At 43.5% G+C, this 16,612-nt stretch overlaps 2 protein-coding genes across 3 annotated transcripts; both read left to right on the top strand.

Annotated features, from left to right (window-relative positions):
• The first annotated feature begins 213 nt into the window (after window positions 1-213).
• LOC127766044 (uncharacterized) lies at window positions 214-7,794 on the top strand. 2 transcript variants are annotated; one of them, XR_008016198.1, is made up of 4 exons: window positions 214-523; window positions 1,638-2,126; window positions 6,628-6,847; window positions 7,051-7,794. XR_008016198.1 is itself a non-coding variant. In XM_052291052.1 (3 exons), exon 1 carries the CDS (start codon window positions 3,372-3,374, stop codon window positions 4,812-4,814), a length of 1,443 nt encoding a protein of 480 aa, XP_052147012.1. In that variant the 5' UTR covers window positions 3,198-3,371; the 3' UTR covers window positions 4,815-5,437; window positions 6,628-6,847; window positions 7,051-7,794. The 2 variants fall into 2 exon arrangements, 1 of the variants encoding a protein (XP_052147012.1); XM_052291052.1 differs by lacking the exons at window positions 214-523; window positions 1,638-2,126 and adding an exon at window positions 3,198-5,437.
• A 2,341-nt stretch (window positions 7,795-10,135) lies between these two features.
• LOC127768434 (uncharacterized) lies at window positions 10,136-12,341 on the top strand. The gene is made up of 2 exons (XM_052294014.1): window positions 10,136-10,874; window positions 11,630-12,341. Exons 1-2 carry the CDS (start codon window positions 10,855-10,857, stop codon window positions 12,183-12,185), a joined length of 576 nt encoding a protein of 191 aa, XP_052149974.1. The 5' UTR covers window positions 10,136-10,854; the 3' UTR covers window positions 12,186-12,341.
• The last annotated feature ends 4,271 nt before the right edge of the window (window positions 12,342-16,612 follow it).

Below are 16,612 nucleotides of genomic sequence, written 5' to 3'. Positions count from 1 at the left end.
GGCGTGTTCTCGAGCGTCAGCGACGCCACGTGGCTCAGCCCGATTGCAAGGTTCGCTCCCTCGCTCGCAGCCGTCGGATCGCGTATCCATGGTCAGAAATCGATGCGGTGGAGCTAATTGTAATATAGGAAGTTTAAGGGGGCTTTTTCCAAAACGGTGAATACCTCTTCACCTGTTCGGTCCTGCGCTTGTTTCCGTCTAAGGACAGAGGAACTCCCTCTTCCTTCTCCTCGGTCGCGTTGTCGCCACTTACCACCACCAATTCCGCCCTGATCCCCTCCGAACGTGCTCATCCGCGGGCTCTCGACGAACACCTCCGGCCGCGACCCAGTCGGACTCGGAGGAGGCCGCCAGATTTTTCTACTCCCTCCCCCTCCGTGCCGTCTCTCTACCCCTCTGCCTCCATTTGCCGCGGCCTTGGGACGGACCACCATCGCCGTGCGGACGGACGACCGGAGCACGGCGTATACGACATCGTGTGCGGCAGCGGGCCCCTCGACGAGCCTGCGCGCGTCGGATTAAAGTATGTCTTTTTGTTGTTCTGAAGAAATTGTGTGTATCATTTCTTCAGGTGCCCTGTTGCAATTGAAGTATGGAGGATAGTTTGCTACGCTTTCAACATTAGCTCGCTAAGTGTGCATAAACCTGTCAGTAATCTGGCTACATTATTTTCAAATAGCACTAATTGTTGTTGTCAGCGTATCGATTTGCTGCCTTGTGGTTTACACCTAAATTTGGCACCTATAGATGAAATAGGGAAAAATTGTCAAAGTTTGGAAAGTGCCGGGTTTCCTTCACAAGGGCCGGTCAGACCACAGGTATGTGGGCGGTCTGACCGGCTAGTAGGGTCAGTCTGACCGCAGGTATGTGGGTGGTCAGATCGTTAGGGTCCGAGTCCGAGTCTGTTTTCGTCAGGTCTCGGGTTTCCTTGCTCGGGAAGGCATGTTTCGTATTTCCTTTGGTTTCTATCCCGAGTTGGACGTGGAGAAGGGCCTGTAGAGGGCAAGACCAACCCCTATTTAAGGGACAAGGCCGGTTCATTGTAAAACCCCCTAATACAATCTACTTGAATCGTTCTTTTACTATGTTTTCTATTTTACCCTAGTTTAGTCCATCTTTGTCGGTTTGCGCCGTAAACCGTCCGCCGCCGCTGCGAGAGTGCGACACCTCTTTGTAGGTTTGTCCTGAAAACCTTCCGTTTTGCCCACGAGACGGGTAGTTATCTTCATATCGATCTAAATCGGCCTAGAGGCTGATTTTGATCTCTAAATCGGCTTCGTTAGCCGGTTTAGCTTTTTTTCTACAAAACCCATCTTGATTTGGCCGCTTGGCTAGATTAAGGTGGTTGGCGAGGCGTTTAGGTGTTGCGATCGTGCTTATCGACTTGTCATAAAAAGTTGCCAACATGATTTTTAGCGACTCCGCTGGCAAACGATCTAATCGGCCATATCATGGCCGAATTTTCGTTTAATCTAGTAATTACTGTTCATCAAATCAGGAGTTTCGGCTTAATAGCCGAAATCAATCTACACTGTACTGCTATCGCTACGCACTGGTTTCATCGCCGGATTAATCTATTCGGCGGCGAAGTTAATTATCTAGTCGTTACTAAATCCATCTGAATACTTGCTGTTCAGGCCGCGTATACCGAGGATCATCGTCAGGAGGCAGAGGCCGGCTCGACGGCCTCGTTTCTTTTTGTTTCACACGGCAACAGAAAGATTTGATTGATCAAAGCTAGTACTGTACACGAGTTAGAAAAGATCAGGCTATTCAATCCGATCTATTACTGTTCACATTAAAAAAAAGGAAGATAAAAACCGATTCAATTTGTATCGGTTACACTGTGAAGCTTTAGATTAGTTTCTAAATTTTGCTAAGTCTACTCGGTTGATTATCAAATAAATCAAATACTTTTGCCGAGTACAGTACATACGAGGAAGTCAAGACCGTATATTAATTTATTCGGTCAAAATATTTCGGCTATGAGCTATATGGCCGGAATTAATCAAGGAATTTCTTCATCAACTATGACGAGCGGGAACGGGTTCAACAATATTACTACACAATACATTCGGACTGATCAAGGCGTTATCCCGCTATCTCAGGTCGTAGTTTCACCAAAGGTAACTTCCGATTCGCCCAACCCATACTTTGCTATTCAAAAGGTTAATGATTATTGTGTAGATGCATATGCTACCTCTAGTTTTGCTCCTATACAATATGCTTATAATGCTATGGGGGTCAATGGGTGATTATACAGCCTATTACACAGGAATCGGCTATATGTAAAACCTAGCTAACGGTATGACTGGTCATGACACCGGTCTAACCGCATCCTATGCCGGTCAGACCGTGCCTACCATAGCCGGTCAGACCGTGCCCTATTTTGGCCAGATCGGACCTCCTGTGGCCGGTCTGACCGCACCACTAACCAGGGAGTTTCTCCAAGTTTTCATACCATAACTAGCAGTACTGATTTTAATTATTATTCATCACCTGTTAATACTGTTAGTCATGCTATTCCACATATCCCTAATGCCTACAATGATATTAATAGGGGATATCCTCCCAATACTAGGTATGGCCAATATAACAATATTGTGCCGCAACAACCACCTTTTAGGCCACCAAGTCCACCACCAGATCCACCAAAGCCTGAAACTGTGGAGGATTGGTTTAGAAATACTATCAGGGAGAATTTCACAAAACTAAGGAATCGTGCTAGGGAGTACCAAAAGCCGTATCCTGATTTTTATGACGCTGTCCCATATCCTCCTGATTATAAAATTCCTGAATTTACCAAGTTTAGTGGTGAGGATAGTAGGACTACATACGAGCATGTAGATCAATTCTTAGCGCAATGTGGTAGGGCTAGTAGTATGAATACATGTAAATTGCGCTTATTTTCTTTATCTTTATCCAGTACTGCTTTTGCATGGTCTACTTCTTTACCGGAAAATTCTATTTTTTCCTGGGCTCAATTAGAACAAAAATTTCATGATTATTTCCACACTAGTGAGACTGAGCTTAGGTTGTCTGATTTAACATCGGTTAGGCAAAAATACAATGAATCTGTCGTTGATTATATTGAAAGGTTTAGATATATTAAAAGCCGATGTTTTAGTTTGAAAATAACTTACAAAGATTTGGCCAACATTGCATATGATGGATTGCTTGATTCTATTAAAGAGAAATTGAATGGCCAGATATTTCTTGATATTGATCATGTGTTGCATGAAGCTCTGGCTCAGGAAAGCCGAGTGGATGACAATAGCTTACAAGCTAGTTTAGATGAAAATGCAATATCATGTATAGCCAAACCAAGCGATGGTTCGGATTGTGGTAATAATTTGTGCAATGATGCCGTAATGAGTATAGCCGAACCAAATGTTGATTCGGATTGTCTTATTAGTTTGGATGATAACGCAATAACCAATATAGCCGAACCAAGTGTTGGTTCGGATTGTGTTACTAGTTTAGACAATGATGGAATAGTCGAACCAAGTAATGGTTCGGATTGTGTTGCTAGCTTAGAGAATAGCATCATTGAAAATATAACCGAACTAAATGACGGTTCAGATTGTATCACAAACGAAAGTGAAATAGCATTGTCACCTAAGACCGAATCACAAATCGGTCATGTGGATGTTGGAAAAGATAATGAAAATGTCTTGCGGGATAGTAGTGAGATAGAATCTAAAATAGTTATGCATACATATCAAAGGCTGTATCCTGAACACGTAGATTCGGTCCCGTACCCGCAAGGATTTGAGGAGCCCAATTTCACGAAATTCACAGGTGAGGATGCTAGAACAACAATGGAGCATATCGGCCAATTTATTGATCAATGTGGTAAGGCCGGTAATGATGATTTGCTTAAGTTAAAATTGTTTCCTCTTTCTTTGTCAAACTTTGCATCTACATGGTATAGTTTACTTGCTCCTAATTCAATTTCTACATGGTCACAAATGGAGCATGAGTTTCATGGTTATTTCAAAGATGCAAACTTGATGGAGCAAAGACTGATTGATACTTCATCGGTCACTTGTGAAACTATTTCGGTTACCTCTATGCCTAAGACCGGAATTGTTAGTGATCCTCTCCCTATTAGTTCTATTGATGTTGGCAAAAAGAAAGGGAAAAGTGTTATTATTGGGGATCCTCGGCCCAAGAATAGGATCAAAAATGCGAAGGCCGAAGATCATAAAGTTACAAAAGATGAGTCATCTAGTTCCCAAAAGACTAAAAAGCCGAAGCTCACTTTTGAGATGCTTATGGCTAAGTACAAGAAAGGATTAGCTGGTCAACGATTTGATAACCAAACTAGTGATTCGAAAAGACCAAGATCATCTCGCAGGAAGAGATTTGGTCAAACATCAAAGCAATCGAAGCCATCAACTATACCAACTCCATATAAACCTCCGGTTGTGATGCCATGGTATCCACATCCAATGTCACTATTTGGTTATCCTTTTATGTATTACATGCCATGGATACCTCAACCACATATGCCGTATCATCGAGGATGGAAGCAATCACCTAGGACAATACCAAGTCAATCTAATTCAAGACAAGACCGTTTCCCAAAAAAGAATCGGTCCGGTAGATCAAAGGTGAAAAGTGTGAAGAAGGTGTGGGTGAGGAAAGAAGCCAAAGCTTCGGAGGTCGTTGCTATCAAGGAGAAATCTCAAGATGTTCAAGTACCTACTGAAGATGCAGCGAAAACTATACAAGCGGAGAAGACTGAAGCCGACGCCGTTGCTGTCGACATCGGCGGTCTGACCGAGCCAGCTGGCCAGTCTAACCGCTAGACTACGGCCGGTCTGACCAACCCTCCTAGCCGGTCTGACCGACGGCTTGTGGCCGGTCTGACCGGGCCTAAAGGCCGGTCTGACCAGGGGGCATTCGAGAAGAGTGGGAAAATTGAGAGCAACACAGGAGCTTCTATTTCGACCAAAAATATTAAGAATCATTATTTAGCTCCTAGAAAACAATCACAGTCGAAGTGGATACCTTCTGGCTTATCTCGCTCTCAAAAGAGGAGGGTACAACGTCTTCGGGCCATAGGTAAAAAAGAAAAAGAGGCCGAAGATGTGGAGAACAAAACATGTAATAATTCAGAGCCTCGAACAACACCTAAGCGAGTGTGGAGACCTAAAGAAGTAAAAGTTAAAAGATCGGTGCTTTCACGGAGTAGTGATGGATTCAATTTGGTGAGAGAAGAATCATCGGTCATTAAAGATAAGTCTCCTTCACATGATGCTATGGGTGTTAGTGCGGTATTCATCTTGCCTTCAAAATCGTGCAATCAAGAAAGCCGATTTTGCTTGGGGGACAAGACATTAATATGCTCATGAGGGAACCAAGAAAAGAAGAACGGCAATGGATACAACATCACATCTTCGAGCCGTCGTTCGTTGGATGCTAAGGCAAGGTATGGGTTTATGGTGTTCATCGTTATATTATATGCCTATGTCATGTTAGAACATTGCTTGCTATCTAGCACATGTGTGTTTTTGCTTATCAAATTGATATTATACATATATGCAAATGCCAGTTCTAAGTAGTAGAATTGGTAGGTTGGCATATAATTTGTTTCAAGTATGATTTGGCTCATGACTCTTTGATATTTATTTAAAGCCAAATCGTATGTGTTTTTATGGATCACCATATAAGATATAGATTTCATATTTATTGCACCATGAAAGTTTTGCTTATTAGTAATTCGGCTAATGTTAATGGTCAATGTGATGATTTATTCTAGAGTTGTTTTCTTTAGAAACATTGGCATTGTTAATATTTTGCATACATGCTCAAGTCGATTACTTACATTTGTAGTTTATTGGAATTCATGTGTGTGAGGCATATGACTTTGGTGATTCATTATTGATAATACTTCAATTGGCTAAGTGTTTTGATGCCATGATGGTTATTGTTTCAAAAGCCACTTGAATTAGTATTCATCTAGACATGTTAGTTGGGTATTATATTTTTTTCATATGTCTAGAGAGAAAGAGTTTTGGTTCAATAGTTTGATACACCAAGCATCTGGTTATAATATGAAGAAAGGAGTATTTTTGATATTAGCGAAGCCGGTGCTTGATTTTTAAGTCTTTGGATGAAATTGGCAAAATCACAGACCAGGGGTTGTCTGACCGGCATTGCATGGCCGGTCTGATCGGTGGTGACATGCGGTCTAACCGGTTCTGCATGGCCGGTTTGACCGGACAGACAGGGTGGTCTGACCGGCATTGCGTGGCCGGTCTGACCGATCCAAGACAGGAGGCTGGGAGGCACGTTACAATTGATTAAAAGGCTGAATTAATTGTGAATTCGGACATTTGTGCCCATGAGTTAGAAATAGCTTGGAGAATTCCTTTGATTAGATTTTTGAAAGATCCTACACTTAAGGTTGATCGGAAGATTCGGCGGTAAGCGCTCAAATATTATATCGCCAAAAAATAGATGGAGTATTACTTAGATAATGATCAACTAAAGTTGCTAGGAGAGTAGTACATGAAGGGATTTGTGAAATTCATTAATCGGTTCGTAAGATAAATTGGTTGCTAGGAGAGTAGGGTTTCATTGGCCGAAAATAATTGATGATTATTTCAAATGTTATAGAGGGAGTGAAGCTTGTCAACGGATCGGCAATGTTCAATTAGCGCCTACCGCTGTGTTGAATCCTATCATTAAACTATGGCCATTCCGAGGTTGGGCTTTGGATTTCATTGGTCAAATTTATTCTTCGTCATCAAAAGGGTATTGGTTCGTGCTAATTGCAATGGATTACTTCACTAAGTGGGCCGAAGCCGTGCCGCTCAAGAATATTACTTGTACGGAGGTAATTGACTTTATTTTGAAGCATATTGTTCATAGATTCGGTATTCCTCAAACGTTAAAGGAGTTTCTTTTATGTCCAAAGAAGTGAGAAGTTTTGCCAAATCTTATGATATTAAGTTGTTGAGTTCTTCTCTTTACTACGCTCAGGCTAATGGATAAGCCGAGTCGAGTAATAAAACATTGTTGAAATTGTCGTTTTGCCAGTTGAGGTAAATCTTGGCTCTCTTCGGTATTTCAAGCAAGACGACTTGTCGGTTGAAGATTACAAGACCTTGATGGGGAGCAATTTTGAAGACGTCATCGACAAGTGTTTGAAGACTTTGAAGGAGATGAAGACACTTCAAGACGGTGTTTCCAGAGAGCAACTAATGGGAGATAGCTTGAAGAAATACTTCTCGAGCATTTGGTAAAATGCTTAGGAAGTCCTATGGCCGGTAATTGGATTATCGCCCTAAAATAACATGTTCTATGCTTTTAGGTTCACGTATGTTCACCAAAAAGGCAGGGGGGCATGTGTTTACACCTAAATTTGGCACCTATGGACGAAATAGGGAAAAATTGCCAAAGTTTGAAAAGTGTCGGGTTTCCTTCACAAGGGCCGGTCAGACCACAGGTATGTGGGCGGTCTGACCGGCTAGTAGGGTCGGTCTGACCGCAGGTATGTGGGTGGTCAGACCGTCAGGGTCCGAGTCCGAGTCTGTTTTCGTCGGGTCTCGGGTTTCCTTGCTCGGGAAGGCATGTTTCGTGTTTCCTTTGGTTTCTATCCCGAGTTGGACGTGGAGAAGGGCCTGTAGAGGGCAAGACCAACCCCTATTTAAGGGACAAGGCCGGTTCATTGTAAAACCTCCGAATACAATCTACTTGAATCGTTCTTTTACTATGTTTTCTATTTTACCCTAGTTTAATCCATCTTTGTCGGTTTGCGCCGTAAACCGTCCGCTGCCGCTGCGAGAGTGCGACACCTCTTTATAGGTTTGTCCTGAAAACCTTCCGTTTTGCCCACGTAACGGGTAGTTATCCTCATATCGATCTAAATCGGCCTAGAGGCTGATTTTGATCTCTAAATCGGCTCCGTTAGCCGGTTTAGCTGGTTTTCTACAAAACCCATCTTGATTTGGCTGCTTGGCTAGATTGAGATGGTTGGCGACTCCATATCACCGCAAGGCATTTAGGTGTTGCGATCGTGCTTGTCGACTTATCACGAAAAGTTACCAACAACTTGTTGTTGCTGGATCAAACGAAAACTTCAACTGAGCCGGAGGCCGAGGCCCCAGCATTGTCTTTCACGCCTGCACTGACTTCAGCTGATGGAGCTCATCAGGAGCCGCTCGTCGTTGCTACGAAGAACTCAATTCCGCGGATTGCACATATGCCAATGGTGCCAACGAGGAGGCTGTCCTGTCCAGAGCATTTTGTCACCACTTCCGAAGGAGTTCATCAGCTCAGTCGCTATAGCTTGGCAGACTGGTTCAGAAATGAGCTTGGGAATGGGATTTGGGGGAGCTGGATATTTCTGGCCCTTAGTTTCGTCATTCTTGGGCTGAACCGCGAGATTTGGAGGCAGCCGCAGATACTCAATTGATCTGGAGGTTTATTTGAAGAGGATCGAGCTTGTGCGTGAGCAAGTCACCGCCACGCTAGAAGAGCTCAGGCTCTTCAGAATGTTGATTTGTTCTCTCGTTTCATAATCTAAGTACTAGACAGTCTATATGTATGTCTTCGATAATCTACAACAATATGTCTAAGTACGTACTACTAGACTTAAGTATTACAAAGTTACGGTTACCTATTGTCTATCTACATATATATTCCAATGATTTTGTGATAATACAGTTTGTTTCTGGATCTTGAATTTCTAACTCGATTGGGCACTATGTCATGCATTGCTAGGGCTGTCTTCTAAATAGTTTTCCCCATTCGCAAATTATTACTTCATTCTGTAATACCACTGAACTGACACTTCCATCCGATTAAAATGGCCATTAAACGTAAATGAATAATTTCTATAGATTAGCTCATCAGCATGATGGTAAAACATGCAATTGAGGGGTTTTGGACCTCTGCCTGCAGTATGAACAATTGCCTTCTCTGTACTCTGTTCCACTCCATTCCAATATCATGGTTTTTAGGAGAAAGGAGGAAGTCCTCCATGGCTTGCTGCTGCAGTTCCAGCGCATGTATGCGTGTCGGTGTTGTCATAACAAGTTATTTATTGATTACTGCCAAGGCAAGCCATCAGAATATCAGCAAGAAAATTGGTCCTTACCAGCCTGCAGCCCCATTCGCAGGTGTTCTTAAGTGTCATCATTTTTCCATTTCACCCCATCTAAAACGACCAAATCAAAGCAGTCACTGATCGATGACCCAAGTCCAGAATTTATTTTTCAAGTGTAACCCATCCAACGATCTTCCCTCCCTGCTTCAATTAAAAATTTGGCTGCTAGTTGCTATTTGTAAAATCCATAGCTGGCATATACTCCCTCTGTTTTTTAATAGATGACGCCGTTGACTTTTTCTCACATGTTTGACCATTCGTCTTATTCAAAAAATTTACGTAATTATAATTTATTTTATCATGAGTTGTTTTATCACTCATAGTATTTTAAGTGTGATTTATATCTTATACATTTGCATAATTATAATTTATTTTATCATAAGTTGTTTTATCACTCATAGTATTTTAAGTGTGATTTATATCTTATACATTTGCATAAAATTTTTGAATAAGACGAATAGTCAAACATGTGAGAAAAAGTCAACGGCGTCATCTATTAAAAAACGGAGGTAGTATTACCGAACTATTCGGTCCGTTCCTTAAAAAAAACCTCTTAAAATTCATAAACACAGACTGGCCATAAATTTTCATATAGTAGTATTATTTTCCAACATACGTATAACATATACACGTGTATAAATTCAACATGTCTATATCCTATGTGTACAGAAAATAAAACATTAAATAGCGAAATTAGAACACCAAAGAAGTAGTAGCAAGAATCTCATTATTAAAAATCTTCAAATAAATTCAACCAACTATAGGTTTAATTGAAAATTAAAAAAATAAGAGAAACTACAAGTACATAGCAAGTAACACCAAGAATTTCATATGATTTTGAAAAATATATAGACAAATATTAATATACATGGTAATACACACATGGCTATAAATTTACAGGCATGATAATCGGCACGCTAATTTTCTAGTTTTACACCGAATCCGATTTTCGTCCTTGAACACCAAAACCAGATACAACTGATCCCTGAACTGTCAAAACCGGTGTAAACAAGGTCCCTCGGTGGTTTTGAAGGCGGTTTTGGCTGACGTGGCGCCTACGTGGCTAGTTTGACTAGGTCTCTGTCCCACGTGGCATTGACGTGACGATGACGTGGCAATTATATATCGGAAAAATAATAAAAAACATGGGCCCACATGTCAGCCACACAAAAAAATAATCTAAAAAAGGTGTGGCCCACATGTCAGCTAAAAAAATAAATATGGTAGGCCCCACATGTCATCTCCCTCTCCCCACTCGGCTCTCCCTCTTCTTCCTCGTCACGCCGCAGCATGCCGCCGCCGTGCATGCCGGCGGAGCGGCAGCTGCGGCAGGCCGTGGGCGAAGGGGCCCACGAGGAGCGGAGGGGCGGATGGAGCGGCGGAGTGGCAAGGCGCGGCGCGGAGCGCCTCCTGCCTCCTCCCGTTCCTCTAGGGGCTCGCCAACCTCCCGCCGCTCCGCGTCTCCAGCAGCGCGCCCGTCATGCCGCCGCTCTCGTCGCCGACGGCATCGCAACCGCCCAAGTTTAGGAAGCCGGACTGAGACGTTGACCCCTTCCGGCACCCCTTCTTCCAAGGGCAAAGCTACACAAGCTGATAGGGGTGCACATGAACCCCCTGTATTTCTGTTTTTAGTGCTTGATGTCATATTTTTGCTACATGTGCACCCCCCCCCCCCCCCCCCCCCCTCATCTTAGTTACCGGCACCCCCCAACGACCGGCCAGAGCATGGCGGAATGAGCGCACGAGCCTACTGGTCTGTTATTTTGTTTTTTCGGTTTTACTGATCATGTCTATCGCCAATGCTACATGCTTATATTGATTGGATAGAGGCAAGGGCATGCATATAACTTGCTCATCTTATTTCTTCAATTTGTCTGATTTCTTCACATCAAACCTTAAAGTTTAAATATAGAATTCAATTTTAGCTATTATTTTAATGTTTCTAGATAGTAATTTAGGATTTAAATAATTATACTGTTTTACTAGGATTTAGGAAAATGGAGTAGTATTGCAGATCGATCCTAAGTACTAATATTTCAATTAGAAGAGTTATGGCACTAGCTTCTTGACTTTTAAATTTTACACACACCAATATATAGTACTCCCACTTAACTAGTGTATGTGTGTTAGTTTGAAGCATAAGAGAGACAGAAATCCTTTGTTTACGCATGCTCCCTAAACTGCTACCAATGTGTTTTTCTATTAAAAAAATCTATAAAATATTGCTTTAAAATTCATATTAATCAATTTTCATTTTGAAATAATTAATACTCAGTTAATTACTCACCTCGTTTTATGTATCTTCTCAATCTCTTTTTTCATATCCTCTCAAACACACCCTAATATTATTCAATGGTTCAATGTATCTTGCAATGTTGAGTATCATATTTATCGTTCCCCTTCACTTTACATCTTAATGTAAGAATTTCTAATCATATCTTCATCATACACTTAGCCATCATCTAGTATGATGTTTAACAATTGATAGTTTATCATTATCTTGTATAGCATGGCTTCAAAATTTAGTGTGCTACTACATATACGGTTGAGGTGGTGCACCCCTCCAATTTGTTCTAGCTTCGCCACTACCTTCTTCGCAGTCTCCGCGCCGGCAAGCCCGACCCGCGGCCGCCGCCTTGAGCACCCGGACACGATACCGGAGTGCGACAAGTCTGACGTCTCGACGGTGGACTCCGGCCGGTGGTTCAGCTTCCAGATGGCCACCATGGCGCTGACGTCCCGCACCTACAACCTCATCAACTCGGCCTGGTGGATTGGGAAATTTCAGGGTGAAGTCTTCGATGCGAGTCCTTCCCGTGCACGCAAGAAAGGGCGCTGTGCTGTGAGGAGATCCTCAGCTTTGAGCATCCATGGGGTTCCTCAACCTTGTGGGCAACTCCTTTGGGTGCTCGGCTTCCGGCGAGCGGCTCGTCTCGGCGGCCAGGGACGACGACCTGCAGGAGGCGCGCGCGCTGCTCGAGTACAACCCGCGGCTCGCCTGGTACTCCACTTTCGGCGGCCGCAACTCGCCGCTGCACTACGCCGCCGCGCAGGGTCACCATGAGGTGATGCCATTTGTCTGCCAAACTAGCTGAAGTATCAGTGTTTCTGTATAGATGGGTAAAAGAACTGCAATACTGCATTCACATTTTCTGTTGCTTGGATGTTCAGATTGTTTCTCTATTCCTCGAATCCGACGTCGAGATCAACCTTAGGAATTACAGGGCCCAGGTAAACCAAGATTTCTGGTACATTTAGTTGTTTAAGTTTCACTTGCGAAATTCGACGAGGGGAGGGTGACGCCATGGGAGGGCGAGAAGAGGCGGCGTGGACTGGGGCGAAGGACGGCGGCCGCACAGGAGGACATGTGGGGAGAGGGAGATGACTTGTGGGGCCGGATGTAGGTGGCGACGTCGGTGTCGGAGTGGCCGTCGAACACGGCTAAGAGGCTGAGCTCGTTGCCGTCCTCTAGGCGGTGAAACTCGGCGGCGACCTCTTCCTCTGGCCACCTCCGCCGCCCGCACCCTGCCACAGCCGCCGCCGCTCCGCCCGCCCCTCCGCTCCTCGTGGACCCCTTTGCCCGCGGCCTGCCGCAGCCGCCGGTATGCTTCGGCCGCCGTCGTCGTCGTCGGCATGCTGCGGCGTGATGATCAAGAAGAGGGAGAGCCGAGTGGGGAGAGGGAGATGACATGTGGGGCCCATGGGCCCCACCATATTTTTTAGCTAACATGTGGGCCCCATCATTTTTAGATTTTTTTTATGTGGCTGACATGTGGGCCCATGATTTTTATTATTTTTCCGAGATATAACTGGCACGTCATCGCCACGTCAATGCCACGTGGGACGGAGACCTAGTCAAACCATCCACGTAGGCGCCACGTTAGCTAAAACCGCCGAGGGACCTCATTTGCACCGGTTTTGACAGTTTGAGGACTGGTTGTATCTGGTTTTGGGGTTAAAGGATGAAAATCGGATTCGTTGTAAAATTAAGGGATCTCAGATGAACTTATTACTTTTATATATGGGCCTAATGGTTGTGTTTTGGGCTCTACTTGGGCCTTCAGATTGTAACAAAGCAAAGGAAGTTTAATTACTCCTTTTATTATATTATAGAGGCCGGATTTAGTTCGTAATTCTTAACCGTAAAATCGAGTATATATATCGACCTGTCTAACCATTAAAACCTGTTCAAATAGACTCCTTGACTGTTTTTAGGGTGCTTTTTTTAAAAAAAAAAAAAGAATTCCCTTGCCACTTTTATGTGGGCTCTATGTTTGTTTTTAATTCCTCATATAACTAGGCTGCTAAGTTAGACGCATGAGCGAAAACCGTCTTTAAAACAGCTAAGGTTTTTTTTTTTTTTCACGATTTTGATAGTTGAAGGTAACAGAGTTTTGAGGGATATGTGTTAATCCGGAAATATTTGAGGGAGTTAACGGAAAAGTAGCTTGGGCTTTCGTGTTGGACCTCTGCTTTGGCGCGGCTGCTTGCTATGCGTATGTGACTCCGAGGGTGACACGATGCTCTGTGCCAAACCTGAAACCCTGTGTGCGTGCCGCCGGTACCGGCGCTTACTGCACTTGATTGTGTTGCAACTTGCAATGATGGTTTTCAGATGCGACGACATGAAATCATATGGGTGCAGTAGGTCGTTGATAACCAGCAAAACCAGGTTTCTCTCTTGGCATAATCCGCAGGACAGACATGCATATGGAGGAGAGACCTCGATCGACATATGTGCGTGTAAAGTCATCCATATGCGAGTTAATTGCCCACCTGCACATGTGGATCGTTAGTTCGTTGGAAGAAAAACAAGGCCACATCACATGCAACAGAAAAAGAAACACGCACGCACGCTGGTTCTTGCTGCAATCGGCATGTGATTCTCTGTTTCCTCGGTCGAATCCGTACGCACAATTTGGGTGCGTTCTCGGTTGATCGATGGCCAGAGACATCATGCATGCATCGACGTATAGTGTCAATTACTCCATTGATTCACACGGAGTACGCAACAGCTAGAGGCACTAGCTAAGGCCAGGAAGATTACGCTGGCCCCACACGTGCAACCGGTGCAGGCCGTTTGCTTCCTTATCGCCTACGCGTTCCTACCGAGCGCGAGAAAATTGTGATTTTGCTATCGCAAAAGAATACTTTCGCTGGAATACTATCCCTTCAAAGTGATTCATTAAAATGCTATTCTAAATCAAGGGATGTTCACTGAAATGCTATTTTAGATCTTTTTGGTTGCTAGAAATGATTTTACTCTATTTTAAGTTTTGTTCTGACCAAAATACCCTTGTGTCCTTGTCTCTATTATGTTGTGAACAGTTGTGAACCATGGTGCATGTGAACCACTGTTATGTTGTGAACTATTGTTATGTGAGGTATTTTGTGAACCACATGCTATTCAATATTATGTCTACATGCTGTCCAAATTTGTTCTATTTTGTTTTTACAATTTTTTCATGCCCAAATTTTATGGGTTAAGCTAGCTTCACCATTATATCTTTATAACTTGGAGTGAGAAAAATCTTGATCTGTATGCGCGCTTGTGGCTAAACTGGACTACACACCATTTTTATTGTACAAATGTGAAAGCAAAATATATTGCTCTAGCAAAGCATGTGTCAAAATTAACCAGAGAGGTGCTGTTTGACTTTTAAACTAGTGCACTAGAGCTTTTGTATTAGTGTTAATGATCAATTAGTATATACATATCACGCAGCGGAGCGTGAGCCGTACATAGGTTTCACAAGTATATAGCAATATATTTTGCTCTAGCAAAACATGTGTCTACCTGCCATTATCCTGGGCGAAAGGAAGACATAGAGGCGAGGGCATTTTGGTCCGGAGAAAAACTAAAAGAGAGTAAAAACATTAATACTAACAAAAAGATCCAAAATAACATTTCAGTGAACACCTATTAGTTTAGGATAGCATTTTAATAAATCACTTTAAAGGGATAATATTCCAACGAAACCATTCTTTTGCGATAGCAAAATCACAATTTTCTCCCCGAGCGCAGCAAGTCGCAGCGGCAACCACTGGTGAGTGGAGTGGCGCTGTGGCTCAGTGGACAGTCGCTGATGATGATGCTGGTGCATGTACACTTTCTGCTTTCATTGTGGCAGCAACCAGCAGCCAACCACGCCGCCATAGACAGGGAATAGTGGAATGTACCTTTCCTGGAGTAAAATAGGCTGAAATTGGGAAGAAGTTTGGGGAAAATTGGTAGTTTGAAAAAATGGTTTGGAGTTTATGTGTGTAGGAAAGTTTTGGATGTGATGTGATGAAAAGTTGGTTATTGAGGGAACTTTGGTGTGAACTAAACATGCCTATAGTACAGTAATTCAGGAAATTGTACTCCCTTCGTCCCATAAAATAGTACAGCAATTCAGTAAATTATACTATCTTTGTCCCATACATATGTCCAGATTTATTATATTAGAATATATCATATCAGGTTCTATATTTGTGTTTTTTATGGAAGGAGGGAGTATGTACACTGCAATACATTTAAACCCTGTTTAAAGCAAGAAAACTAAAACACACAAGAATAAAAAGGTGCAAGAAAGCAAAATGCATATTAGCTACTCCTAGTAGATGGGAAGCATCAGTGCATCTATGTGTTGCCTGTCGGTGGAAGCAAAGCGCGCGAGCCAGCCGCCACGGATGCGAATGGGAGCGCGCCCCTTCTGGCTTTCGTGTGCGCGCGTAGCATTCACTCGCAGCGGCCAAAGCACCATCATCCTCGTCGCGTGCGTCATGGTACGTGCCGCGGTGCGCCGTTTGGTTGGCGAACGTACGCAAGCAGATTCAGCACGACGTAGTACGAGTAATGGAATGTCACGGTCCGTGACAACATATCGATCCTCTCGATCGATCTGAACGGCCGGCCGTCGCCATGATTATTGATCGTGTACTCCGCCCGCCGTGGTCACCACCGCTACCTCCTTCACCTAAATCCGATCGATCGATTGCCCCCCTCATCACCCTGGGCTTAGCTAGCTACCTAGCGTTATTATTGACATTATTGTGGGCAATAGAAGGGAATAAAAAGTCAGTAGCTGCTATTAGCACTATATCCTCCTGCCTATGACAGTATCTCGTTTTCAAAGGCACCCCAACCCCAAATCCTGCCCTCAAGTGATGAACGCTTTCTGAGTAAACAAGATCTGCGAAGTGTGGGCTTCATCCAATAAAGTACTACTAGTAGTATACTAGTATTACATCGAAGTGTGTTGACTGATACAGTAACATTAAGATAACACATATGCAGTACTGCTACTTTTCTCTTGCAAACTGTACTGGGTTTCACCTAATCCAGGATCACTCGGACTATAATACTTTGTCTGTTGAAAAGCGATCGCTAGTATCTAGGATTAGGAATTACGAGTAGGGCTGCACTTCAGTGTGCAGTTCCTCCAATCGCATGATGCATCCAGCATGTAACCTACGGCCATAGATGCTCCAGCCTCCAGCTGCAGTAGC

Source organism: Oryza glaberrima, chromosome 3 (genome assembly GCF_000147395.1).
Source record: "Oryza glaberrima chromosome 3, OglaRS2, whole genome shotgun sequence".
In the NCBI taxonomy this organism is placed as follows: Eukaryota; Viridiplantae; Streptophyta; class Magnoliopsida; order Poales; family Poaceae; genus Oryza; species Oryza glaberrima.
This window is presented reverse-complemented; position numbering and strand designations above follow the sequence as displayed.

What these genes read in the sequence shown, in the direction of transcription:
- LOC127766044 (XM_052291052.1), top strand. Translation starts at nt 3,372, where the DNA reads ATGAGTATAGCCGAACCAAATGTTGATTCGGATTGTCTTATTAGTTTG.
- LOC127768434 (XM_052294014.1), top strand. Translation starts at nt 10,855, where the DNA reads ATGAGCGCACGAGCCTACTG. An exon ending in ATGAGCGCACGAGCCTACTG is followed by an intron (nt 10,875 to 11,629) that starts GTCTGTTATTTT and finishes TATCTTGTATAG; the next exon opens with CATGGCTTCAAAATTTAGTG.